This window comes from Hibiscus syriacus, unplaced genomic scaffold, assembly GCF_006381635.1.
Source record: "Hibiscus syriacus cultivar Baekdansim isolate YM2019G1 unplaced genomic scaffold, ASM638163v2 tig00000002_pilon, whole genome shotgun sequence".
NCBI classification, from domain to species: domain Eukaryota; kingdom Viridiplantae; phylum Streptophyta; class Magnoliopsida; order Malvales; family Malvaceae; genus Hibiscus; species Hibiscus syriacus.
Window position 1 is genome coordinate 205,308 of NW_024061752.1, and position 27,316 is coordinate 232,623.

At 34.5% G+C, this 27,316-nt stretch overlaps 2 protein-coding genes and 1 pseudogene across 4 annotated transcripts; 2 read left to right on the top strand and 1 right to left on the bottom strand.

The window, feature by feature from the left end:
* Positions 1-4,267: 4,267 nt before the first annotated feature.
* On the top strand, positions 4,268-7,143 carry LOC120131045 (annotated as a pseudogene).
* LOC120198695 lies at positions 7,011-16,032 on the top strand. Of its 2 annotated transcripts, XM_039200009.1 has the most exons (4): positions 7,011-7,021; positions 13,572-13,577; positions 14,768-15,197; positions 15,753-16,032. In XM_039200009.1, exons 3-4 carry the CDS (start codon positions 14,813-14,815, stop codon positions 15,758-15,760), a joined length of 393 nt encoding a protein of 130 aa, XP_039055940.1. In that variant the 5' UTR covers positions 7,011-7,021; positions 13,572-13,577; positions 14,768-14,812; the 3' UTR covers positions 15,761-16,032. The 2 variants fall into 2 exon arrangements, with proteins under 2 accessions (XP_039055940.1, XP_039055987.1); XM_039200056.1 differs by lacking the exons at positions 7,011-7,021; positions 13,572-13,577 and adding an exon at positions 14,547-14,693 and having other exon boundaries at positions 14,806-15,197.
* Positions 16,033-18,094: 2,062 nt separating this feature from the next.
* Positions 18,095-23,834, bottom strand: LOC120198923 (histidine kinase 3-like). Of its 2 annotated transcripts, XR_005523409.1 has the most exons (11): positions 23,224-23,834; positions 22,451-22,732; positions 22,089-22,258; positions 21,538-21,750; positions 21,009-21,195; positions 20,871-20,922; positions 20,491-20,720; positions 20,246-20,344; positions 18,969-20,092; positions 18,456-18,819; positions 18,095-18,255 (listed from the first exon to the last, which is right to left on the bottom strand). XR_005523409.1 is itself a non-coding variant. In XM_039200219.1 (10 exons), exons 1-10 carry the CDS (start codon positions 23,659-23,661, stop codon positions 18,576-18,578), a joined length of 3,039 nt encoding a protein of 1,012 aa, XP_039056150.1. In that variant the 5' UTR covers positions 23,662-23,834; the 3' UTR covers positions 18,454-18,575. The 2 variants fall into 2 exon arrangements, 1 of the variants encoding a protein (XP_039056150.1); XM_039200219.1 differs by lacking the exon at positions 18,095-18,255 and having other exon boundaries at positions 18,454-18,819.
* Between the last annotated feature and the right edge of the window lie 3,482 nt (positions 23,835-27,316).

Sequence of the window (27,316 nt, forward strand, 5' to 3'; positions counted from 1 at the left end):
ATACTATATATTTTCAAAAACAATAAATTATTTTTTGAAAAAACTATATACTATATATTTATCATATATTCTATATACTATAAATATAAAAACAAAGAAAATCATAAAGACTTGAATGAAAATGAATGTCTATAAACTCATTCATACATTTTCATTCGTCTAATGAGTAATTATGACTGCGTTGCAATTTTATGAAAAATTTTCAACTTATAAAATATCTAATTTTAACTAGTAATTAAGAAGTTAATTCACTTGGAATCTTGCCCGTCCGTATGAGTATGACTTTGTGATAGAGACGTATCAACAAGCCACGTTACCACTGCTCAACCTTGGCTTTCATGAAGAAACCCACGTGCTCTTCAGTCCTCATTTTGTCCCCAGCCATTTTTTTTTTATCGAAGGAATTGGATTTCATTCAAGAGAGGAACAAGACAAGGCAACCGTACAATTCGGGTCATCGAGGGCTCCAAATCGAACCCAACCCAAAGAAATGAAGTGCCAAAGAGGAGAAATTAATATTGCACCCTAAAATTTAATAACACAGAGAAAAACAAATAAAGCAATACTAGGCACCCAAGAATCATTTCGGCAATCTTTCGTGCTTTTCTGTTTAATCTGCAAACCAAAAATTATGATAGCTTCAAGGTCGAAGAAGACCTTGCTATTTTTGAAATTCGAGATCAACATAGTAGTAAGGAGACTAAAAATGTCTCCTGAAACCAACACCAATGACGCTCGAACTCAAACAGGACGACCAACATAAAGATCCTCTTCTAGGAGTAGGAACTATGTTTATGATACAAATAGTATCAGTATTTAACTTATTAAGCAATCTCAGTGGTTAAAGGGAGTGTTGCTCTCTCTATAGTTTTCAAGTTCGAGTGGCTATATCTTCAAGATGTGTTATCAATATCTTAGAAAGATTTTGAACAAATTCTGAATATATATACATTAATAACTAAATATTCGACGAAAAAAGGAATCAGAAAATGACCAGCAACTATCACATGTGACGGTGGAACAACATAACCCATTGTTGCTTGCAGGGTGTGGCACTGGGGTTAAGGCAGGCTTAAAGCCGCAATTAGCAACCTTTCTTAATTAATTCCTCCAAATAATTAATTAGCCCCCTCTCACTGATACTGGCTATGTCTCTAATCATGCAAAAAAAAAAAAAAAGGTGGTCGAAGCCTTGGGTTTGACTTAACTGATTTCTTTTCTTTTGAAAGGGAACCATGTACATCAAGGTAAACATTACATATATAATCATATTTTAATTAAATTTTAATTCAATTAAGATCCTTTTAAGATTGTAGATTTAAATGTACTTAAATATAATAATTTATGAATTAAAATTTAAACATATATATTGTCTTGTACTTACGTCAGATTAATTTTTTTTGAGTAATCGATAACGTACACACACTCTAAAAAACATAACTACTTCAATTCAGGACTAAAAAAATAGCATTCCCTTTTATTACTACTTGTATTAATATATATATAATACAATTAAAAATAGCATTCTCTTTTTTTTATAGCCATCGTTAGTAAATTTTCTTCTACATCTTTGTGATCGACAGCGGCACCAGTCTTGGTACTGGTTGTCAACCGCCAATATTCATTATTTTTTTGTTTTATTATAGTGTATCTTTTGTTTTTTTCTTGATTTTTGTTCTTAATAATTCTGCCTTTTTGGCATGTATTCTTCTGCCTTTATGACAAGCTTCTCTATTTCTTTATGACACTTTTTTGTTTTTTTTATAAGTAATTTTATTTTTTTTTGTCCAAGAAGCAGTAAAAAAAATGCTACTAGAACCAATACAAAACCAAACAACCTCTTAGGAAGACTGAATTCCCAGGCTATACAAAGGTAATGGTTAATCATATCACTCCTAATAACTTTCCTATACACCTTTACTATAACAATCCCTTTAATTGTTTTCAATAAATCCCCAATGTGTCTATTTACACCTCTATATTGCCTATAATTTCTCTCCTCTCATACACAATATATGTAAGAACACCAAGCTATTTTAAGGATGTAAACAACTAAAGATTTTCCTTTAAGTCGAGCAATAGCCGAGTTAAACTTACCTTATCAGCTCCCCACTGACCTGTCAATTTTGCACAGCAAAGGAATAGCCTTCTACACTGCCTTTGAGAAGATGCAGTCAAAAAACAGATGACTCCTAGTCTCAGGTAGAGCACACAAAGTCTGCAGCTCCCATCAACCAGCAACCCCATTTTGATCAGCTTATCTGTAGTAGGCAGTCTGTCCAAAATTTCCATCCAAGTAACTATAGAATGCTTGGGAATGTTCAAAGGATACTAGTCAAGCTTCTGCCATACCATCTTCTTCCGCTTATCTCTTACCTCATTCTAAATCCATCTAGCAGTGATCTTGTCCTCAGCAGGAGTACCATGAACTTCACTTCCCATCTTCATTATTTTCCTCAGACTCCAAATAAAGTAAAGCTTACTCTCAACAAGTCAAAAATCAACATCTTTTAAAACATAAGTTCTAATCCAGGCCACCTAAAGAGAACCTTCCTCAGCAAGCAAGCTCCTCCCCAAAGCCAACACACAAGCTTTGTTCCAGCACTTCAAGTTCTTTACTCCCAAGCCCCCATCAGACTTAGGAGCCAGATAAAAGGGTTAAGTAGAGCACAAGGTTCTTAACCTTGAGGTCGTGAGATTGAATTTCATGGAGGGTATTTCATAATTTGGACGTCTCCTACGGAAGCTGCTTTCAACCTAGTGTTGGGGGTAACCTACTATCTTACCTCCCTCTTACCCCATTACATATGGGAAAAAGGGACAACCATTTTTAAGATGACTATCCAACTCAGTTGGTAGAGTACAAGGTTCTTAATTTTGAGGTCGTGGGATCGAGTCCCACGGAGGGCATTTCATAATTTGGAGGTATTCTACGGAAGCTGCTCTCAACCTGGTGTTGGGGGTAGTCTACTATCTTATCTCCCCCTTACCCTATATTACATATGGAACAAGGGACAACCATTTTCTCCACTTTTACATTTGACACGTGGCATTTCCTTTTTAAGCTTTTTGTTTTTGTTGGTTAAGGTTTCCCACTTCCTCCACTTTATGCTCTCCATTTGGTATTCATCAATCATATCATGCCACGTTCCATCATGCCATATTTAATTATTTATCAGTTTAATTCCCTATTAATGGCGATCTTCTGTTTTTTTATTATATTTTTGAGTTAATACATATTTTGACCCTAAACTTAACCTAAATATATATATATATGATTTTGATTTTTTTATCCTTTCGGTCCTTAAATTTGCCTTAAGTACTTAGTTGCCCCCTTAACTTTTTTGACCCATTAATTTAGCCTTAGGTATTTAAATTTGAAAATAGTTACACACATTAATCTAAAGCATACGTCCATTAATATTTCACTTATATGTTACGTCTAGCCAATCGTCGGATGTCACGTATCTTTTTCTTAAGTACCTAATTAGTACCTTTTTAAATCTATTTGACCCTTCAACTTTTTCCAGCATACTTAGTGACTGAACTTAAAAACGTCGTACACATTAATATAAAAATTTAACGCCATTAGAATTGTGTTAGTTTGACACATCTAACCAAGTAATTGATGTATGTGTTAATTTTTAAATATATGTGATATCGTTTGATTGGTTGAAGGTGACATATCAATAAAATTTTAAAAGTATATTGAATAATTTCTAAATTCAAGTATCAATTAGTCACCTAAGACCAAATTCAAAGAGTAACATATGCATTAGTCATATTTTTCTAACACTTGATTTATTTAAAAAAAAATTGGATAAATTCTTTTATTACCCTAAGAAGCAAAGTCGGATACAATCCCAACAAAACCAATCACCAATCACAAAACATTTACAGCCTACTTACAAAAAGAATGATCGATTAAACTGTACCCTAAGCATTACAAAGCTTAATATTAACACTATCTAATCGGTTAATGTTTCTTCCTCTAAGTTGAATTCCAACAAACTCTTTAATAACTTTGAGGATATCTTCATGAGTTCTGGAGCAACCTTGAAAAATCCTTCTGTTTCGTTCCTCCCAAAGGTATAAATATAAGTACACCAAGTAATCTTTAAAATAGATATGAGAAGGGATTTACCTTTCCAAACTTCGCAAGCGCGAGCAATCATATCCTCCCATGACAGAGTGGAAGAGCATTAAGTTCTCCCATAAGTGAGTAGCCAAGGAGCACTCTGTGGAGCAAAGAAAGAAGAAGAGCTAGCCTTGTTCATTTCTGTGGAGCTTTTTTTTGTAGGACCTGGGAAGAAGAAAGTAAACTGAAAAATGGGGAGAGGTAGGATTGAGTTGAAGAGGATCGAGAACAAGATCAACAGGCAAGTAACTTTCGCCAAGAGAAGGAACGGGCTTCTGAAGAAAGCTTACGAGCTTTCCGTTCTTTGTGATGCCGAGGTTGCTCTCATTATCTTCTCCAATAGAGGAAAATTGTACGAGTTCTGCAGCAGCTCAAGGTATATCACCAAAACATCATCCTCTCTCCTTCCTCTTTTCTTTTTTAGCTAAACAAATGAAACAAAACCCAGGGTTTCTCCTCTTTGTTGTCTTTCTCTTTGCTTCCTTGCTTGAAATGATTTCTTTTTGGTTTTTGCTGCTTTGGTGATTGTTTCGCTTTTCTATAGAAGCCTTGAGTGTTTGTGGTGCTCTTATTCATCTTAGATCTGCAACTCAAAGACCATGAAACTGAGATCAATCTCACCCTAATTTCATATCTTTATGTTCCCCCCACCCTCCCCTTATATTTCAAGTTTTCAGAAGATCTGTTCCTGGGGATAGATTTCTTCTTTTTTTTTTAAAAAAAACTTTGCTTCGGTTATGATTCTTTTTCTGGAAAAAAAATCACCCAAAGATCCAAAGCAGACAAGAAACCAATGGATCGTTTGTAAGAAGACTCAAAAGCTGTCTCAGATACATAAAGACAGTTTCAGATGTTTGAAAGAAAAAATAAATCAACCAATCAAAGCAAAGCAAAGCGAAGACATTCCCGCTTCCCACTGTCTTCGTTTCTCTGTTCTTTTTCCTCCGATGAGTTCCCTTTTTCTTCATTCGTCGCCATGAATGCGTCTGAGTTTTAGGGTTTGGATTTTGCACAAGCGGATTTGTCTCTATGTTTAGGGTTTCGACTTTGATCTTTCAGTTAAAACTCAGTTTCCTTCGTATATTTTCTGTATTTTGATTTTTTCCTATTTTTTTGGTCGTTAATTTTTATAAAGCTTGCTAATATTAAGGATTATTATTAATTTTATTATTCTGTTCCAGTGTATTCGTGAAGATATTATTACATATAAATAATCTTCAAACAATATCTTCAGCTTATGCATTAACTTAATTGTGTGTTTTTAAAATAAAAACAACTTTTGATTATTAATATATTGTAACAAATATTAAGTGACAGCCGTTAATTTGATTAAATTTTTTCTAAAACAAAAATAAATTGATTAAGTTAATGTATAAATAAATAAAAACTAAGATTAATATTTTTTTAATCAAATAAAAAATAATAATCAGAAAATTTCTTCCTTCATTTAGTAATTCCTTAATCTTCTCATTTAATATCGTCTTGTGGACGAAGGTCCTCAAGAACTTTGTGTTTTTCTAATATTAAGTTCTTATTTTCTATCTAATCTCGAATATTATGTATTCACACTCGATTTTTATAATATTTTTATAAATTTAAAAGATTATAACTTTATACACAATATTAAAATGATTGAACATCATATTTTATAAGATAAAATTCGAATAACGCAAAACGGGACTTGATATATAGCATCATCGAAACATTGGAGAGGTACCAAAAATGCAACTACGGAGCTCCGGAGACAAATATGCCAACTAGGGTCGACCCTATGGTAATTCTAACCTCTCTTCATCTTTATTTTCCACTTGCACTGCCTTTGCTTTTTATTTTTGTTCTTTGATTTTTTTTCTAGAGATTATATCGAGCATAACATGAAAATTAATATGAATATAATATAAATAAAATTGAAAATACTTTTGAGATGTACGCATTATAAATTTTATACAGGAAATAAGCAGTCAACAGGAATATTTGAAGCTTAAAGCACGTTGTGAAGTACTACAAAGGTCCCTAAATGCAATGAAATGTTGAGCATAAAACACTTTGGGGTCAACATGACTCGTTCATTTGTTTGATTTTGATTAGGAATTTACTAGGAGAGGATCTGGGTCCTTTAAGCAGCAAAGAGCTTGAATCGCTCGAAAAACAGCTTGAGTCGTCGTTAAAGCTCGTTAGATCAATGCGTGTACTTTATTTGACTCACTTAAACAATTATCCAACCAAAGAAATAAACATTCAATATTATCTCATTTCCATCAATTACTGTTGTGTTGTAGACCCAATACATGGTGGATCAACTCACTGAGCTCCAAAGGAAGGTAAGCAAATTGTAAACTCAGTTTTTTTTCTGGTTCGTTTCATCAATTAATGCAGTATTCTTCATTTCTCCTTGTTGCAGGAACATCTACTTAATGAAACCAACCAGACCCTAAAACAAAGGGTATGTTATTTTCCAAAACTTCATCAAACTCGTATAGGGTTAGGATTTTCCTATAAATATCTTCAGATGTATGTTTTTACTTATTCAACGATCCTGAAAAAAGATATGTAACTAAAAAGTTTTACACGGTATGATCGAATTTTATCTCGTATATATTATGAATGACATTGGTTTCTTTGTATAGTTGATGGAAGGCTACCAAGTACATTCGCTCCAGTTGAATCCATATCCTAAAAAGATCAGTTATGGCCGACAACCATCTCACCAACCTCAGGTTCACGGCTTCTTTCACCCATTGGAGTGTGAACCAACATTACACATAGGGTGAGATTCGGACAAATTTTTTTCTTACATTTGAAACATAGTATATATATGTTCAGATTGTGGATAAAACTATAGCTTATCGTTACTAATAGTGCGGGTATATGTGTGTTCAGATTGTGGATAAAACTATAGCTTATCGTTACTAATTGTGCGGATTTATTGAATAACAGATATCAGCCTGATCCAATATCGGCAACCGCGGCGGGTCCTGAGTGTGAGTAATTATTTGACAGGATGACTACCGTGATGTATGTGTAAATATATAATAAGAAGAAAGCATGAGCAAATCATGCATGCACGGAATAGCATGCATTCCCTCATAAGAATCAGACATTTCAGTAGTATATTATTTTATGAAACAACTTTGGCATGTATTTAATGTTATTATTGTTGTTGCTAATGTCTTTAATTAGGATTGCGCATCAGTTTGATTATTTTTGGTTATGTTTAATTAAGTCGAATTGAAACTGTCATGAATTATAAGTTGTCCCTTGACTTTGGTATTGTTCACAAGGTAGTATATGTTTATATTTTCTATGTCTATTGACAATACACACTTTACAAACATCAGTTACTTAAAATTCAATATATGTTTTTTCTATCACCGTGACAGTCTCTCCATTCTTTGGATTGTTGAATGGAGCCTTCGATCTTCGAGAAGCCCATAACCCAGAATGACTTTCATTTTCTAATTAATCGAGTGACTCATTTGTGAGTATTTGAAATTGGATGACCTATTTATAATAGTACTAATAATCAAATGACCTATTTATAATCTTTTAGAGGTAGATACTTGTAATCATCCTAAATATTTCGAGTGTAGGTTGTGATAAATCAAGGTGTCAATATATTATCATATATTATTATTATATTAATGTTAATCCTCGATAAATTTTATTTATTTATTTTAAATTATTTGATAAAATTTTTAACTATTTTTTGAGATTATAATTTTTTTATATTTTTATTTTATTTATTTAATAAAGTACATATCATAATAAGTATATTATTTATTTATTATTTGTAAATAAATTAATAATTAAATGTCCTCCGTAAGACACGATCCCACGATCACAAAATTAAGAGCCTTGTGCTCTACCAACTGAGCTGGACGGGCATTTCATATATATATTAATATTAATATTAATAATCATTATGCGGATCCCAGCTTATTAATCTCCTCTCCATTGTTGGAGTTGATGTCTTGGCAACCTCCTAACGCCGGATGGATCAGCATTAATACTGATGCTGCTGTCTTTTGTATCGGAGATCATGAAGGCCACCACATTATGTCGTTTTCGAGTAATCCGGACATATCCTCCGTCCTCAATGCCGAATTATGGAGTGTTTTCGAGGGTCGTTTGAGATCATGGTTTTGAACGTATCATTATTCAGAATGATAGTGTGGATACGATAAAGCTTCTTTCTCCGCCTTCCAACATGAGTCCTTTTACCGTTGTACGTGTAATCGCTGCTCTCTATGACAAACCTTGGTCGATAGAATTCAAGCTTATCAGACGCGAAGGCAATGTAGTGACTGATTTTATGTAAAAAATAGATGGAAATTTGACCGAACGCTTTTTGATTTTTACTGCTCCCCCTGGTTTGGACAATCTCCTCCAAAGAGATCTACTCGGCCCACCCTATGTTCGTTTGAGTAGCTCCAATATGTCATGGTTATTGCCTCGTTTTATAATTTAAAAAAGAAAAAGAGTAACATTAAGTTCTTAAGTAAGAAGGATTCCGAATTTTATTTGTAACGAGAATTTATTAAGTAATTTTACTGATAAAATAAAATATTTTTTTTTTATAAATCATGAGTACGAGTAATTATTTTTATAGAGTTTGAACCCCAATTTAGCTAGAACATCTGTTACCATATTAGTTTTATGAGGAATTCGTTAAATTTTTGTTGAGTGATTTTCGTGGTTAAAAGGAGTATTATTCTCTTTCGAAATTTAAAATCTTAGATTCAAACAATTATATTTACTAAATATGTATGTGTTATAAATTATTAAGAAAAAAATTACTATTCAAAAAAATAAAGCAATTAAACTACCAAATATTTCTTTTTAGACTTTAAAATAAAACCAATTAACAACAAAACAATCCAATTAGAAGCAGTCACGCGCTTCAATCATGTAGTAAATCAGCATAAATTTGGGTGTTTTTACTGAAATATCACCCGTGCCACCAATAATTACCTGTCAGGCACACTCACTCATAATATTATCAATCTATCACCCTTTCTGACACGGTGGTAATAAAACGTGGATTGTCATTCACTCCTTCTAGGGGTTCTGTCCGAGCTGGCGCCACATAATAAAAGGCACGGATCGTCATCCACGCCTTAGCAGGGATATGTTCGAGCTGGTGTAACAAGAATGTCCCGTCAATTTGGACCACATGCTTGTAGTATTTCACAGCATTAATGCATTGTGGGTAAGTCCAAAAAAGGCGGTAGAATTGGCATCGATCGCGAAGCACTCGATCATTGTGGTATGCATGACAAGTTTCCAATTCGACAATTATCCCAGGATTCAATCTACGCACTACCCTAAACCAACTTGGTAGTTCGTTGTAAGATGTATCTCATTCGCCTTGAATTTTTTTAATGGTATTCTACTTTGCCTTCCATGCTTTCCTGTATGAGACGGTATACCCATATTACAAATGTATAGCTAAAATCAGCACCACAATAGCTATATGGGAGTTTTCTTTTACCATGGCATGATGGCTTGGAAGATAATGTCGGAGTCCAAGTTGGGATAATCTTGGTTGATCCCTCCAACACATCATATGTGAATAACGTTATATATCGTTAGTTCTTATATATTGTTTTTCCTCTTCCTTTTCGATACGTAAACCATCCAGTTGTATCCGTTATCACGTTAGACATAGTGGCAGATATACTTTTCGGTGGTGGAACGATCAACTCTGGACTGAACAGAATTACGAATGTTGTAATTCTTAATTGTCATCATCGCTTCTTCTTTGCATGAAAACTTTATTCCTTTATATAGTTCACCATCATTGACTGATGATTTAAATTTATAGTCACCGACATTAGGCATATCCGCAAATTCTGGCCCGTACATTGCATCATAGTCAGCTTCATACATGTGTGCTGGAGGTTTGGTGTGTATTGTATTTGTGGGAACTTCATTTACATTATCATCATCAAAGTCCATGTTGAACTATGGTGATTCTGGCTGAACGAATAGTCCAGTCTCAGCACCATTCGCACCTGACTCACGAAGAGGTTCTTCTGGTAGAGATGAGGGTTCCTCCACGATGTTGACATTTAGGTCGAACAAGCTGGTAGTTGAATGCCTTCCCCTTGAACTTGAAGGTATCTCAACATTGAGGTCGAAGAAGCTCGCAGTTGAATGCCTCCCCTTGAAACTTGAAGGCATCGTGTCAAATGGGTATTGCACAGATTGGTGCGTCAAGGGCATCTCCATATTCAGGTCAAAGAAATTAGCAGATGAATGTCTTCCCCTTGAACTGGACTCGATGTTTCCATACGGATTATTTTTGGAGCCACCTCAATACAAATCATAACACGTTGTTGATGAATGTCTCCCTATTAAACTTGATGTGATCGCACCATGATTTGAATTTCCCATTAACGAGTTAAAATCATTACACATTACTTGAGTTGGGTTGTCAACTTGATCAGCTTATTGAGTCAGCCCATAGTGGGAGCATAATGGCATACCACGAATAACACGCACTTCAATAAATATCGCATACATTGTGTATCAGTGTCTGAATATTGATTTTGAGAATCAACCATCATAGCAACATTGTCATCGTTGGAGAGTTCGAACGCTGTATAAGTTAACAGAAATACTGCAGTTACAAATATGTACAGGAGTGATGACAGTCTTCTAGTACTTTCAACATGAACCTTCCTTGAAATTTTCGTTATCAGCTCCTCAAGAGTGATGTGTCTCTTTAAGGATATTCTAACAGAATGATTTGATGCGAAGATGAAGCCAATTTCATCTTCCCGAATTTTTCCATCATAGTAAACAATAGTTGAAATACGCGTCATTTTAAGAGTTTGAAAGATTGAGAGTCTTATATCTGCAAAAAAAATAGTTGAAATACGCCTAATTAAATAAATAACATATGAATTAACATCCCAAAAATCGGGTTAGTGACTAAAATGAAATTTTTTGAAATTTGGTAATCAATTCTGGAAAATTGAAAAGTTCAAGAACTTAATTGGAATATAATTGTGTAGGATTGAATAGCCAAGTTAGAAAGTTGAAAGGGCATAATGGTCATTTGACAAAGAAATAATTAAAAACTCTTTGAATGTGTTATATTTAAGCACTTGGAGAAGGAAAGAATGGAGGAAAAGAAAAATCTGGAGACCTGGAGAGCTATCTTCTTCTCCACCGTGACTCCATAGCTAAGGTGAGAAATCTTTCTAGTTGGTTAATTCTTGCACTTTAGTTATGGTTTTGATCCTTGAGGTGCTAGCCAAGCTTAAGGAAAGCTTAAGGTGGTCTAAAAATAAAAGATGGATAAGTTATGTGTGAATTAGTAAATGGGGATTTTAAGTGAAATTATGGAAAAGAATGAGTTAGTGAATTTTGAAGATATATTTGACTTGTCATAAGTTGAGATAAGAAGTATCATGTGTTAGAAATGAGTTTAGAACACATTGAAAGTATAGTAAAATTCTTAATTTCAAGAATTATAGTGAGATATTGAAGATGATGAGGTGTTATAGTGCTAAAAGATGGTTTAAGTATGTATAGTTGAGTTTAAAAGCCTGAAGGGAGTTAAATAAGTAGAGTTTGGGTAAAGTATTGGTAATTTTCGGGTTAAAGAAGTCTATTATGGGTTAGTAGGATCGGTACTGGTTGAGTAAGTACCAATACTATAAGGTAAAATATGTGAAATTATGTGTAGGGTATCGATACTGCATGAACAGTATCGATACCATAAGGCAAAAAGTAGGATAAATATTCATAGGGTATCGATACTGAAGTGGTAGTATCGATACCATGGGTATCGATACCAATGGGGAGGCATCAGTACCATTTCTTGCAATGAAATTACAAAATCAAAAATGGGTATCAATACCGTGGAATGGTAACGATACTATAAGTATAGAGGTATCAGTACTATGCTTGTAGTACCGATACAACCTAAGTTGGAATTTAGGAATCAGTGCTTTGTTTAGTTTATATTGGCAAGAATCTTTCCGAGTATTTCAAATTCTGATATTCATTGAATTGTATATTCGTGTAGATATCTATCGAAGACAAGTCCAAGATGGTTCGAAGTATAAAAGTGTACAAGAGTTGTACGTATATGAATGACTAGTGAGGCCCAGGTGAGTTCGTATTATTATATATATGAAGTTTTATGGAAATAAGACTTGCGATGAGTCTATTTACATATTAAAGTGTATGAATTTATTAATACAAACATGTGTTTGTTATGATTTGTATGTGTACATGAGTATATGTGTTGACATGTTATTGTATGGGTTGTATGATCGATGTCCTACATGAGATATGTGAACATAAGATAACAAAATATAAACCATATGATAATGAATTATGAGACTACGTGAATACATTTCTATGAGAGAAATTATGTGATTATGAGCTATGTGATAATATAAGTTATGTAATTATATGATCATAATAGATAAGTCATATGACAAGATATATGTGATACATGAAAACATGATATAAGCTATGTATATGTGATGAGCCATGTGAATATATGTCTATGAGAAGACATAAGAACAAGTTATAAGCCATATGATTGTGATATGTGAATTATATGGAAATATTCTACGTGTAAGTGAAATACGTGTCCATGTGAATATGTAAAATGACATAAAGAATAATGTCCATGTTATATGATATGAGAGCTAGGGGTATAGTTGGCATGCCAAAAGTCGAGGGTTCTATGTGGTTCTTCGGGATATATATGTAATCCTTTGGAACATGTATGCGGTTTTTCGGGACACATATTTAGTCCTTTGGAATATATATGTGATCCTTAAGGAGTGGTCCTTCGGGACAAATTCTATGTACCCCTAGTGGGAATTTATACGAGCTGTGGTGACAACATATGTGCACAACCTCTATGTACTCACATATCTTTAGTTCTCAGAAGTATACATGAGCTAATAAATAGAATAAATAAATAAACTTGGTATGATGCTATGTGTGTTTCTTTGAGAAATAATATGTGTTATATAATATATAGAAATGATAAGTACAAGATCATATGATAAAAGGAATTAATGATAATAATATAGATAATGATAAGAATGTTAATGATGATCTATGTGTGTGTGTATTTCTTTATATGTAATATTATATGATACGATGTTATGAAATGTTTTGTATTTAAGTATTCAAGTTTTCATTATAAGTTTTTTTATGTCTCACTAAGTCATTGACTTAGCGTGTGAATGTTTCACACGTAAGTTCCGAGTTGTAAGAGGAGCAAAGATAGGCAAAACAAGTCAGCCTCTCCTTTCCAAAAGATCATATCAGAAAAGAATTTGAATTATATGTATTTTGTTATGTTGAATATAGTTGGCATTTAATAAGAGGTTTGAGTTAATTATGCTCTGATATGTTTTGTAAGACCAATTAATTTGAATTAATGCAAATTATTCAGTTTTGAGTTAAAGTTGAAATTGAAATTCTTTAGTTATTTCGAAAAAAAAGTAAATGATTTGAAAAGTCAATGTGACATATTAGACTCGTATTCGGATCGGTTACGGGATGAGATTGTTACATTTAATGGTATAAATTAGTCCAAAAAATTTAAAAATTTTCACAATAATTTAAATAACATAATTTCTTATTATTACTGTACCGGCAAAAATATCTCGAGGTATGATCCCATTTTCTAATTTTACAACCACAAAAAATAATACAAAATAATTATTACAATAAAATTTATTCAAATAATTATATATAAAATAAATATAATATAATAAAAATAGTTTTACATTACAAAAAAATAGAAGAAATTGATAAAAAAAAGAATAAGCAAATAATTTTGGTGTGGTGATGTTTGTATTCAGAGGGGGTTCTTATTTATTGGAGAGGGAGAGGGTTTAAAAGACGAGTTGCTCGTGTAATAATGGAATACCAATAATTCAACGTACATAATGGAAGGCGCAGATCATGATTCGCACCTTCCTTACGTGTCAGAAATCCCGTTAATGCGAGGATGGTAATCCGCGCCTTTCTTTACGTGGCACCAGCTCGGGCAAAACCAACGAAGGTGCGGATGACGATCCACGCATTTTTTTACATTGCCCCAGCTCGGACCCCGAAAGAGCATATGACAATCCGCTCTTTGTAAAAAAGAGTGTTAGAACAGTAATATTAGGAGAATGAATGTCTGACTGATAATTATTATATGTATGGATGATATTTAGGTAAAAATACCTCAAAATCGAAGGATAAGACCCCACCTAAGACTTTTCCACGTCCGCTCTAATCCATAAAGCAGTTTCAACACACGCGCACATTGTTACGGGTGGATCCTACTTTTTTTATTTATTTATTTTGTTCTCTGAAAATTCCAATTTAACCGGAATAATCTAGCACCGCCGCGATACTTTTCCTTTTATTTTTTTCCCTCCGGACTCTCCCCGCTCCATAATTTCCCGATAAACAAACAAAGCTTTGGCTATCAGAACTCTCCGGTTGTTAATTCCTCTCCAATCAAACAGTGGTTTTGATAACTGTCTTTGCCCCTGAATTTATCCATTTGCCTCGTTCTTAGAAAAGAAAAGGAAAGAAAATCTCGTAGTATCTCAAAAATCTTTTCTACTTTCATCTTCTGATAAAAGGGTTCAGAAAATTTTTCATCTTTGAATTTTTAATTGGATTGAGGAAAAAAAGATGATGAGAAGAGAACAGGAAAGCCATCGACATCAGGATCAGCAATCCAGGGTATTCTACGAGCTGTCGGCTTTGGTTATGAATCTTCTACGGTCGCCGCCGGTTCCTTTCACCGATCAATCTTCAGTGTCGGAGAGGAGGTCTAATCCCCTAGATGTATCGACGATATCTCCGGCGGGATTCGCTTGGCTGATGCTAGGGATATCGGTTTCGATGATGCTAGGTGGATCGGTCACTTTCTTTATAGGGTTCATGTTGATTCCTTGGGTTATTGGTTTATTAATGGTGTGTTACGTTGCTGGGATTGTTTCCGCTATTGCCCTGTTGGGTCGTTCTATTCTTTGTTATGCCTTGGCCCCTCCTTCGCCTCGAAAACATATTCCTGGTAATTGCTCCCCCCCCCCTCCTTCTTCACTGGGATTTTATAACTAGGGAGGAAAATTCATATTCTGTTCTAGATTATTTTAGTTGGATTTCTTCAATTCCGTAATAGTAGTGCCAATATGCTATAGGAATTGTGATGGTTGGATGAATATAGAATGAAAAATCTCATATTCCCCAAGTTATCAATGCATATGATCTGTTCTACTTTCAGCTGAAATTTAGTTTTAGATGATGATGATGGTGATGATGGTTATTTGGTTTATCAAACTTGAGCAAAGATTTGAAGCAGACACGCTGCATTGAGCTTGTGGTTTCCAACTTGTAGCTGGTTCATTATGATATCAAGACAATATTTTGCACCATAGCTTAATTTTCTATCTCATATCTCTGCTCTTGGTATTACTTTGTTATTGGTCATGTTTTGCATTGTATAAGAAGTTTTCAAATGCTTATGAAGCTTCTTATTTCTTTCATCAATGAATTGAGCATCAAATGTATGTAACATTTGTTAGACTGCTGATACACTATTTGTTTCAAAACGATTCTTCCATTACAGCATGGTAGATTTTTGTGAAGAGGAAAGGTGGATTTGGCGAAGCAGTTGGGGATGCCTTTGATAGATTGAGAATCGAGCAGAGCATTTGGATTGTTGCGAGTGATGCCACGTAGAGGGGAAAATGAATTCACCAGGTTTCTTCGGGTGCCAATACAGGGAAATGTAGATGACTCTTTGCTTGGGATGTTAGCTGAACTATGTGAATATTGTTTTTCTGAAATAGTGACTTGGTAAAGTATTTTTCACCGTATCCATGTGTATTGCATTCTTATTTACCGGGAAAAAGAACCAGGGGAGAGTAGATTGATTCCCATTTTGTTTTCTATATTGGATTTGTATTGAACAAATGGCATTTAATCAGCATGAATAATGCTTATCCAAAACAGCAAACATGGCATTTGACAATGTCCAAAGGGCGGGTCAAATAAAGAGGCTTTGCAGTTGCTGTTGCATTTACATTACGCAACTCTCTCATGCTTATCCTAATACTTATCCTAATACTTGTCTACACGATGGATGCTTGATGGCTATGAATATTCATAGCGTAAAAGGATTTAGTTTTATCTCAAGGATGAAACACCTAACAGTTGCTCCAGGCTATAAATAGATAATTTATCAACAACAAAAAATAGAAGGTAGTTTTCATATAAAATCAAAAAGATGTCGTTTTGATACTTATAAAACTACTCGAATCTGTAATCTTGTTTATATTAGTATATTGAAACTTGCTCTAAAACGGATGAATCCCATTTCAAGATGGTCAAAATTTGATAATAGAATTTTATACAATTCATAGGACGTTCTTCAAATATTTTGTGCTTTAGATTTCTTGAGATCCTGAAAATTTGTTATCAAAATTTTCATCTCCAACCTTTATTTCTGCAAAACTTATTTAACTTTTCACGAGTGAATTTTTTTTTTTTTTTGTGTGTGTAAGTATTCACGTGTGAACTTTTGTTAGAAAGGCTTGGGGACTAATCCCCTTTTATATAGGAAGAATGGTTCAAACTGTTGCAGCTGTTAGACCGTGTGATGGTCATGATTTGTTTCAAGTGGAATTCATGGGGCTCATGATATTCAGGTGGTCATGTGGGGTTGCATCGTAGAAAAAATCCGGATTAAGTGCTCGTTTCAGATCAATTTGGCCTGCTCCCATTACTAATGGTGAAGCAAGAGATAAATGAACATCATCATTGTCTCGTATTAATTTCAGTGTTGTCTAATGGATTTGCAGTATTGACCATGGCGGAGACCTTTTAGCAGCCGCACTCCATATGGGGTTTTCACCTTTTAATAGATAGGCAACACCAGATGCATGACGGCAAGCCGTTGATGTTCCGATGAGCATAGCAAAGTTACTTGATAAGAATATATAATCCTCTTTCTCCATTACCGATCGAATTAACGAATTGAACATACCTACCAGCTGCAACTGTCATGATCCATGGGATTCCATCGCACAATTTCACAACCGGCGTTTCCAGTCGATGATGAGACAAGCATACCTTTCTCCATGGCAGCAAATGAAGCAATAGCGATAGGATCCTCGTACAACTGCACTCCATTGAACCCCATAGATATAAATATCACATCAACACCATCATCATTCATCAATAGCCTCGTCAATACCTGCAAGAACAACAGACAAGCAGCGCCCCTCCCCATTTTTCCTTAGGACTTTATACATAGCCAACTTGGAGCGCGGGCGCCGTGCCTGTAGAATCAACAAAAAATGACTCCATTAACATAGTTCCCGCCCGCAGTGGAGGAAGTATGTGTTCCATGACATCCAATGTCCCTAACAGAATTCATGCGTTAAATTATCAGTATGCATCAGCGGGTGAAAACATTCAAATAGAAGAACACGCTGTTCTGGGAGCCTTGGATCTTGACCTTTGAAGGTAAACATAGAACCGTCCTGGTTCATATCGAACGTGTTGTAGTAGCGGTTGACTACTAGGTCTGGATCATCCAAAAAACAACCATAAGTGGCTTGAATTCAACAAAAACACATCTCAGAATATATAATATGAATTATTAACATATCAAAATCTTATAATTATATAAAAATATACATATACATAAACATGACACATGTACACAAATCGTTCAATCGAAATATAAACTGATCAATAATTTTTATTAATTAATGTACAAGGCTCAATCTCCCCTGTTGTTAGAGAAACAAGCAAGCAAATCCTGAATGCTCTCAAGTTTCCGCTGAATATGAAGTTAGAGGCAAGCAACGTGTATTATACAGATACACTCAAAAGGTATATGATTTTCTTCCCTACATTTCCATGTGGGGATTTTGTTTTTTACCCTTAGTTAAATCGAAGATATTTTACTGCACAGAAATCTCAATTCACCAACCCTGCTGAAAGGCCAGCTTTACCGGCAAAAAAGGAAAAAGATTGAGAAAGCTTTGCTATCTGTACTGTAAATTACAAGAAAATATGATATCCGAGCATGGCTTTATATACACTGGCACAGTCCGACAATCCTTGCATCAAACACACTTTGCTACAAAAAATATGTTCCCTGTAAAACATAACCATCATTCATGGCATGATGTCAAAAGATTGATAAAAAAACACACACACACAAACTTGATGCTTGATTTTATTACGGCTAGAGAAGTAATTGCGTGGTTTTATGAGGCCGGGAGAGAAACTAAAAAACAGACGTTAAAAGGTAACTCACTCTTGGAAAGAAATGGAACTTATTGAAGTGTCTCAAAGCATGCCAAAGAAGAGGCAGCCGTATCGATACCATTGGCATGTTGTAAGCAGAAGTCCTTTCCAACAGATTCTGATCTAATGCCTAATGGAAAAATCGTGAAACTTCCTGGTATAATTGCTCAGCTTCAAATGGTTTTGACACATATCCGTCCATTCCGCACCGTAGGCATTCCTCGTGCGTGGCCCGGATAACATCTGCGGTCATAGCCAGAATTGGTACATGCCAGTTCAAAACATTATTACAAGTTTGGACCGATAATTCTCCAAAATGGATACGATTATTGATATTCTGTTCTGAATCCCGAATTCTCTTTGTAGCTTCAAACCTGTAAAATGCCAACATAAGACATCATAAAAGGCAACATCAATGCAAATTAAACCAACAAAAGATTATTTTTCTCTCTTATTTTGTAAGGCTTTAAAACTCATTTCCGTTGCATAAGTTCGTTCTAAATGCAATCAGGGGATTACGTACCCATCCATTTCAGGCATTTGAATATCCATGAAACAGGCATCGAATTGGTGAGGTGGTGTAAGCAATTCAATAGCTTCCATCCCACTTGAAGAGCTAACCACATCAGCTCCGTATTTTTTCAAGGCACCAGCAGCTACTTTTAGGTTCACATTGTTGTCATCTACAATTAGAATTTTTCTCCCGAGAAGAAGACTCCTAAGAGACAGACTAGGTAACTCCCCATAACATGGATTCCCTTTGTTCCCATCATCCATGGCTCGTTGTAGAGATGCCGCTAACATGCTAGCCCTCAAGGGCTTCGGGATGACGGTCAAGTTACAAACACCAGAAGTAGTAGGATTTGCTCGGGAAGATCTGATAGAATTAGACAAAAGGAATACCTTTGGAGAAGTACTAAGATCTATTTTCTCCAAGTTATTGATGAAGAGAGACGAACTGTTTAGATCTCGATCCCAAACCTCCTGTTCAATGAGAACCATGTGTGTAACATTACTCCTCTGGCTTATAATAGATAAACCTTGTTTAAAAGTGGAAACTACTTCAACATGAATTCCCAGCCTCTGGATATGATATCTCGACACTTTGGCCCGGACAGGTCTAGGATCCACAACTAATGCTCTCATCCCACGAAACTCAGAGGATACTGAGTTGGTATGGTTGTTGATTTGCTGACTCTTGTACTCCTTTGAACTAGAGGAGCTGCTAGTGAAAACAGCAGTAAAGGTAAAGGTGGAACCAATCTTAGGAATACTAACAAAACTGATTTCTCCTTTCATTAGACTAACCAAACACTTGCTTATGCTTAGTCCAATGCCCGTGCCCCCATGTGTTCGGGATATAGAAGGGCCAACTTGCATAAAAGGTGTGAAAACACGAGGTTGTGCTTCTATAGGGATTCCTTCTCCTGTATCTTCAACTGATACGATAAGATGAATGCTGTCAGAGAGAGGATGAATGGATTCTTCTTGACTGAAAGTTCTAAACCCTTTCCAGCTCTGCCGTCTATCCGCAACTGGGAAGCCACTCAAGGTATTCTTTGGCAACAATTTTGTCTCAACTTCTATTGAATCAATTACCTCTTCCACGAGATGAACTGTAACATGGATGTGCCCTTTCTCAGTGAACTGCACAAATAAGTAAACGAGTTCAAGCAACTAAAGCATAATACAGACAAAACCGAACTTAAATTGAAGCATCCACAAGACAGAATTAACTGATTTAGGAAAGCTTTCTCAAGTCCCAACAATATATGATTAAATGGAGAACTAATCGCATACTTTAATTGAGTTTCCCATTAGATTGGTGATTATTTGTCTGAATCTCCCAGGATCACCAATTAGCATCTCAGGAACTCGATCATAAACGTAAACTGCCAGCTGCTCTCATCCACAAATTGATTATGCAAAATAAATATATGTTAGACTCTCAGACGAATACCGCACAAAGATTGGAGAAGATGGAAAAGAGGGGAAAGAAGGGAGTGGAAGGAAGGTTATGAGCTAGAAAGATACAGGCATCTCACCTCGACTCCTTTGTCCTGAGCCTTCCCCGAAAATAGCGATAACACGTCGTCCAAGACTGCTCGTAGATCAAACTGCACTCCTTCTGGCTCTAGGTTACCAGATTCGATCTTAGCCTGATCCAAAACCTCGTTTATAAGTGTAACCAGAGCCTTTCCACTAGCTTGTGCAGTTCTGACATAATCTAGTTGTCTAACATCTAAATCCGTGACCATAAGCATATGCAACATTCCTGTTAAAAATACAACTCACTGTCATGGCTAAGTAAACTCTGTTCTCTAGTCTCTACTAATTATTTCATTTATTTTTCTGAGCATGCTAGACAATGTCTATATGTGTAATATTGAACTTCAGAGAAATAAATGGAAGCTTCAAGACTCACCCAGAACACCATTCATCGGGGTTCTAATCTCATGGGAAACAGTAGCAAGGAACTGCAAAAAACAGTCGCAGTTAATTAGAGGACCAAATGTTCGCAAAAGGTCTGAATGCATAGAGGATAAATATATATGTCATATACCTGAGATTTGGCCACATCAGCTGCCTCAGCCTGTTTTGTGAGCTCCATCATCTTATTGCAATCATCTTCCACCTTCGCAATCCGATTAACAGTTGCATGGAATATATGCCCAACAAGTAATGCAATCACAAGGATGCCAATTGAAGTAGTTATTGCTAACCATGGCCACGGTGGCTTTTGTTTAAACCTATAAGAACAAGAATAGTACATGGTTTATAAAGTGATTTACATTTGAAATTTTTTGACAAAGAAAAGGAAGAAAAAAGAATTTAGAACCTCTTATAGATTAAGCAACCCCCGTTTTATGGACACAGATAGAAGTGAAAATTATATAAAGGTGGGTATGCACTTGAAAAGGGACAATCTTTTGCTTTTAAAGCAAATAGCAGAATTTATATATATTTTTTGATCGGAAATAGCAGAATTTATATTGAACAGAAACAGGTTGAAAACGGACAGAACAGTAGAGGTCCATTTCAAAGAGAAGGTGAAACCAATATCAAAAGATGATCCAAGATTGATGGACTACCTGCAGTGCATCTCATGCTTTCTGAAAGGATCTCCGAAATTAAGGTAGCTGACAAGCTCCAACCCGTCATCTGATGCATTTGAGCCATACATACTGATAGGGTGAGACTGATTGGTCGTGTCCAACACATTAACGAGGATAGTTTGTTTACTTGCAAGCTGGTGTAGCAACTTCTCCACGAGTGACTCAACATCGAAGACTCCACCAAGATACCTGATTGAGAAATGATGGCCTTAAGATAACTTTTAAAAAACTAATGTGATCATCTTATCCAAACCATTAATTAGGGCATCACATCAGAGACCTTTTATAAAAAAATAGCTTGTTTCACTTTTTTCAGCATTGCACGTATTCTGATTGATGCATACGGTCAATTTTAGAGTTCTTAGGCCATCGGATTTCTTCTAACAACTTTTAACTGTTTTGTACATGTATGCATGTGCGTTTACAGAGATGGGAAGCCTAAGGCATTCAGCTTCCTACTAGTATCTTGTGAAATAAAGGGATCATCGGTTAAAAAATCCTACTTTTTGTTCATACTGAAAACATACCCATCAGTTGCTTGAACCCTTTCATTAGGAGTTGCATTCAAGGGAAGATCCCTGTTGTAGACTGCAAATGTCAAAATAACTCCAAGACAATTTGTTTTGAGCAACCTAAAAGGAGCTGTCAGCACCCCCTTTCCTGATTTGCTTGCACGCAGTACATTCTCGCGATCTTCCTGTTGATACATAAGAAATTAAAGATTCATAATTGACAACTATAAACGAGAATTCAAAATTCTTTATTCAACCAGTGCCAATGCTCTTGAGAGATTAAAATTACTTAATTAGGATCTCGGTGCAACTTTCAGTGCAATTTATCAGTATTGGGTATGTCTAAACGAACCTTTTAGAACAGTAAAGGCACTTACCTTTCCTGACAACAGATCCATAGAAATCACATGTGATATGATATCCTGTGCAAAGATAACAGGCACATATTCTTCCTGAACAGGTGATGGTTCCAAGAGATCGGGATTATAGTCGTCCTTATGAACTGGATTTTGTTCAAGTGTATCCATCCTCTTAATAGTCCAGCCTTGATGCTTCTCAAATTGTTCCCTTTCAGAGTGGGGCACCCTTACAGCATATGCCACGCCACTAGTGAGGGGCCTCTCAAAAGCAGTTCGCTCCGTGTACCTCGCAAAAGTTGTCTACACGTCCATGAAGTGAGTTCCTTTATTGACTAAAAAACAAGTAATCATATAGCCCACAACTAGAGGCACTTGAATCATTTCCTGTGTAATAAGCTAAAAACAACCGTGTTTAACAATCCGAAGCAAGAATGACTATCGCGTTGTCAAAATTCTTATTCAATCTAAAATTTGAAGTATCATTTTCAGTTGAATTTGTATAATTACAGGCAATCAAAAACATCGGGTTGGTGTCCGATTTAATACAGATCAAGTAAATTAAATTGCCAAACAAGGCTAATTCCATTCTAAATTAAGAGCAAAAAGATTAATCACTTTGAACCAAGCATGCGACAGAGTAAACCATGGCAATCAAGCACAAAAAATGCATTATCACTTTGAATCAAGCATGCGACAGTAAACTATGGAAATTAAGGACAAGAAACACAATATCTCATCTCAACTAGTTCTATTATCCTTACTAAAGGTTCCAAGAAGATGAAATAACTTGCCTGATCAATAGCAGAAGGATTTTTGCCATGTTGGAAAGTCGAGATCAAAATCGACATGGCCTGGATATGGTTCATGCTTACATTAAATTGATCCTGCAACATCCGAGCTCTCTCATCGCACATGCTAGCGAGTGTCTCCTTCCTCTTCTCGGTAGCTTGAGAGTTCATATAACAGAAGATCCAAATAGAAACCACAGTCCAACAAATCACCCATGAAAGAAGGAGCTTTCTCCACCAAGACTCGCTGACTCTCGTGGAACCAATGAACTGGTAGTAATGATGGTGGAGCTTCAAACCACAGGTTGATATTTTATCCCATACTTTGAACCACATCTCAGTACAACCACTGTCACCAACGAGACTAGCCTCGGTGCAACTAAATTGACAATTGATCAAACAGTTCATGGACATCATACAAGCTATCCAGCAACATAACATCCAAACAAGATAGAGCCACTGTAAAATCTATAGAAACACACCAGAAAATTTAGAACCTTGGGAATAAGAAGGAAGGTGAAAAAAGCTCAGTAAACTCCAAATGGACTACAAGACGGATAAAACCTGAAGGAGCTGTAGATAGTGAGGGCAGGAAAAGGAAAAAATAGGAAAGAAAAGATGCTATCTTATCTAGCACTAGAGGTTACTAATTCATAATGGCAAAATTGAAGAACCCAGATTAAGCAATATAAAGGACTCAATAACCACAATTAAAAAAATTAGGGTAAAGTACATATTTGGTACTTTATCTCATCCATTATCGTTTTCTCGGACATTTAACACGAATTTGATAAATTATAACTTTATTTAATAAAATTAAGGGTAAATTACAGGATTGATCATTTTAGTTTAAGTTTTATATATTTTTCTCACTAAATTTAAAATACATAATATTTAATCATTTTCATTTTTATTTAATAAAGATGTAATCATTAAGGGTTAACTGCTATTAGATTTTTAACCGATTGTTGATATGATATAGTGAATATATAAAATTAGAAAGAGTAAACTTCACAAATAATCATTAATATTTGAGGAAATTTTCATTTTTTTTCTATTGAAATTTCAAAAATAAGAAATTGATCGAAACTATTTTACTGTATATGTCCAAAAATAATTGATTTGAATCGATACGAAATTCCACCTACACAAAACCATTGTCAATTGTAGTCATTAATGACAATTTGCAGTGTTCGGTACGTTTGAAGTAACTTTCATCATCGGTTCCCCCCAAACCTCCACCCGAGAGGATGACATTCCCTTTGCCTGTCATAGCCTCAAATAGCAATCGTTGTAATCGGAGAGAGCAAACCAGAGGCTTTGCATTTGGCGATCGATGATATTGGACCTGACTGCCCATCGCTCCCTGCACGGTTAGTCCAACCAACAAAAGGAAAGTTGGTATGGTTTTTGGACAAACCAACTACATCAAAACTGGATGGTCTTCAATTTTCCGAGCAGGGTCTAGCTTCTTTTCTTGACAAACTGTACGGTTGTGTGTTGAGGAGGATTTCGCAACCCTTGATCCTCGTCCTCAATTCGGTTATGTTTCTTTTATCTTTTGCTCTGGTTTTCTTCGAGGTGGGAAGTTTGGAATCCATTTTGTAAAGGAAGGGGAAAAATAATAAAAGTTGGGGTCTTGATGCAACAGATTCGGACATGGATAATCGAAATGTGATCATTTTCATTTTTGCAGGGATCAAAGTTCCATATATCTGTTCTAAAGCAGGATGGTAAATACAAATCAATACTTCAAATGAAAAGTGCTCTCTGATTACATTTCTTAGAGATGACATTCAAGCAAAAGCTGTAGCTTTAAGTTCCTATTGCTGGAGAGAGATAGAGTATGTGTTCAGTGGGAGATCTCTTCAGTTTAAGGAGTGTAGTACAATAATATGTTCGTAACAAAAGCATTTTTGTCTTTGTTGGCAACAATTGGCAATGCTCCGACTGCTTTATTTTGTGTCGATAGGGTTTCGTATTGGTTCATATTATTCTCGGACATATATTGCAAAATGGTCTTAACTAATTTGTAACTTTTAAAACTTCAGTATAAAAAATGAAATTTATTCAAATATTAGTGACTATTTGTATAGTTTAAATTTTTTTAATTTTATATATTTAGTGTGTCACGTCAATAATCCATTAAAAGTCTAACGGAAATTAACATAAAAACGAAAGTAATCAAATATTATATTTTTGAATTCAATGAAGAAAAGTGTACAAAACTTAAACAAAAATTATCAATCATGTAGTTTAAATATCTAACTTAACAAGAGAATAACAATATAATTATTTTTTTGTATATTTATAAATAATTATTATAATATCACTTATGTATTTTTAATTAATTTTTTTATTTTATCTAATAAAATAATATATATGTGTGTGAGTGTGTTTTAAGTAAGATTGAACGAAGATTTTCTCTTAAAAATTAGGTCGAATTATGAATCATATAATTTTTTTAAACTCGAATAAGATCAGATGACAAGAGAAAGGATATCATACTCGAATTGATCTAGAGTACCAAAAATATGACCTGATCTATAATCATTCATAACACTTTTTGATTTGTCATAACATACTAATAATTTTAATCTCAAAATTTATATATTTTATTAAATTGATTTAAGTTATAAATTATCTAGAAAATCAAATTTTAAAAAATTTATTAATAAATTAAAGGCAATATGTATTAAACATGTAATATGGAAAGATCTGCTTAATATATATGAATTGTATATGGGTAAACACCCAAGAATCATGTTGATTATAATAAAATTAAGAGGTATATGAATATATATTAATAATAAATAATCTTCCACATAACATATACTCACTCTCACTATGCAATAGAGATGGGTTTTTGACATGTAATCTTAGAAGGTGGTTTGAGGCTAGTAATAACTAAACTAAAATTAGGATCTAATGATTTCTAAGAGATTAATTCACTTTTGTAAAGTAAAGGGTATTGCTCGAAATTTTTTCTCTTGATTATAGGATATTGTTTTTGTTGAATCATCGATTATTAAAAATTATAAAGTAATCTTTCAATTATAGAGTGTTGTTTTATCGAGTCATCCGACAATTAAAAGTTATAAAATGATCACACAATTATTTATTACGTCCCAAATTTGTCATTTTCATTTAAAACTAATGGTGGTCTAAATTGGATATGAATATGTTGATTAAGATATGATAGTCGTTTGAGATTATAAGATCAGATTTTATCATATATTAATCAGCATGTTAATATCCAACTTATACGATCGTTAATTTTTTAAAGAAAAAAGATAAATTTAGAACACAATAAATAATCTAATGATCATTTTGTAATTTTTACTAGTCGATGGACTCAACAAAATAACACCCTATAATTATGAGTTATTTTATAACTTTTAATAATAAAGAGAATCAATAAAATAATATCTTATAATCGAATGTCATTTATGTAATTTACCCATTTATTTATAATTCGGAATGATAATACGGTGCCACATGAAATGCTTTAGTAGAATGTCTGTTAATAATGAAGAGATGAAGGGTAATGTCATAAGAAAGGTGTTGGCGACTACAGTGACAGACACAGTAATTAACTTACAAAAGCAGTGGCGAAAAGGAAGGCACTTCAATCAAGGCAATGTCATCCAGGGACTTGATTGATTACCCCATCACTGCCCATTTATTTATAATCAAGGTATTAACAATTTTTTTTAAAAAAGTTTTATTATATATAAATAAATGTTAATCTAATTAATATAGATTATACCGACTCAAATTCCGGAAAGACTTATGCTACACTCTATCGGCTCAGCTGATTGAACTGCACCAACCATCACCCAATCCCTCAATACAGTCTGCTCACGAGAGAATCTACTTGCAAACACAAAATTTCATTCTAAAGAATAAATTTATAAAATTAAAAAAATTACTTATAAAACTTTAATATGATAAAAATTATTTAAATTATATATATATATTTAAAAAAAATAAAAACGACAGCCTCCGCTAACCATCTCAATCAACTGCAAGTGACCGACAACATCCTTAAAACCCTGTATAACCGGATGTATTAGTTAAACCGTATCATGTTCAG

What these genes read in the sequence shown, in the direction of transcription:
- LOC120198695 (XM_039200009.1), top strand. Translation starts at nt 14,813, where the DNA reads ATGATGAGAAGAGAACAGGAAAGCCATCGACATCAGGATCAGCAATCC.
- LOC120198923 (XM_039200219.1), bottom strand. Translation starts at nt 23,661, where the DNA reads ATGTTATGTTGCTGGATAGCTTGTATGATGTCCATGAACTGTTTGATC. An exon ending in AGGGTTCAAGCAACTGATGG is followed by an intron (nt 21,751 to 22,088) that starts GTATGTTTTCAG and finishes TTTCTCAATCAG; the next exon opens with GTATCTTGGTGGAGTCTTCG. An exon ending in TAATGGGAAACTCAATTAAA is followed by an intron (nt 20,093 to 20,245) that starts GTATGCGATTAG and finishes TTATTTGTGCAG; the next exon opens with TTCACTGAGAAAGGGCACAT.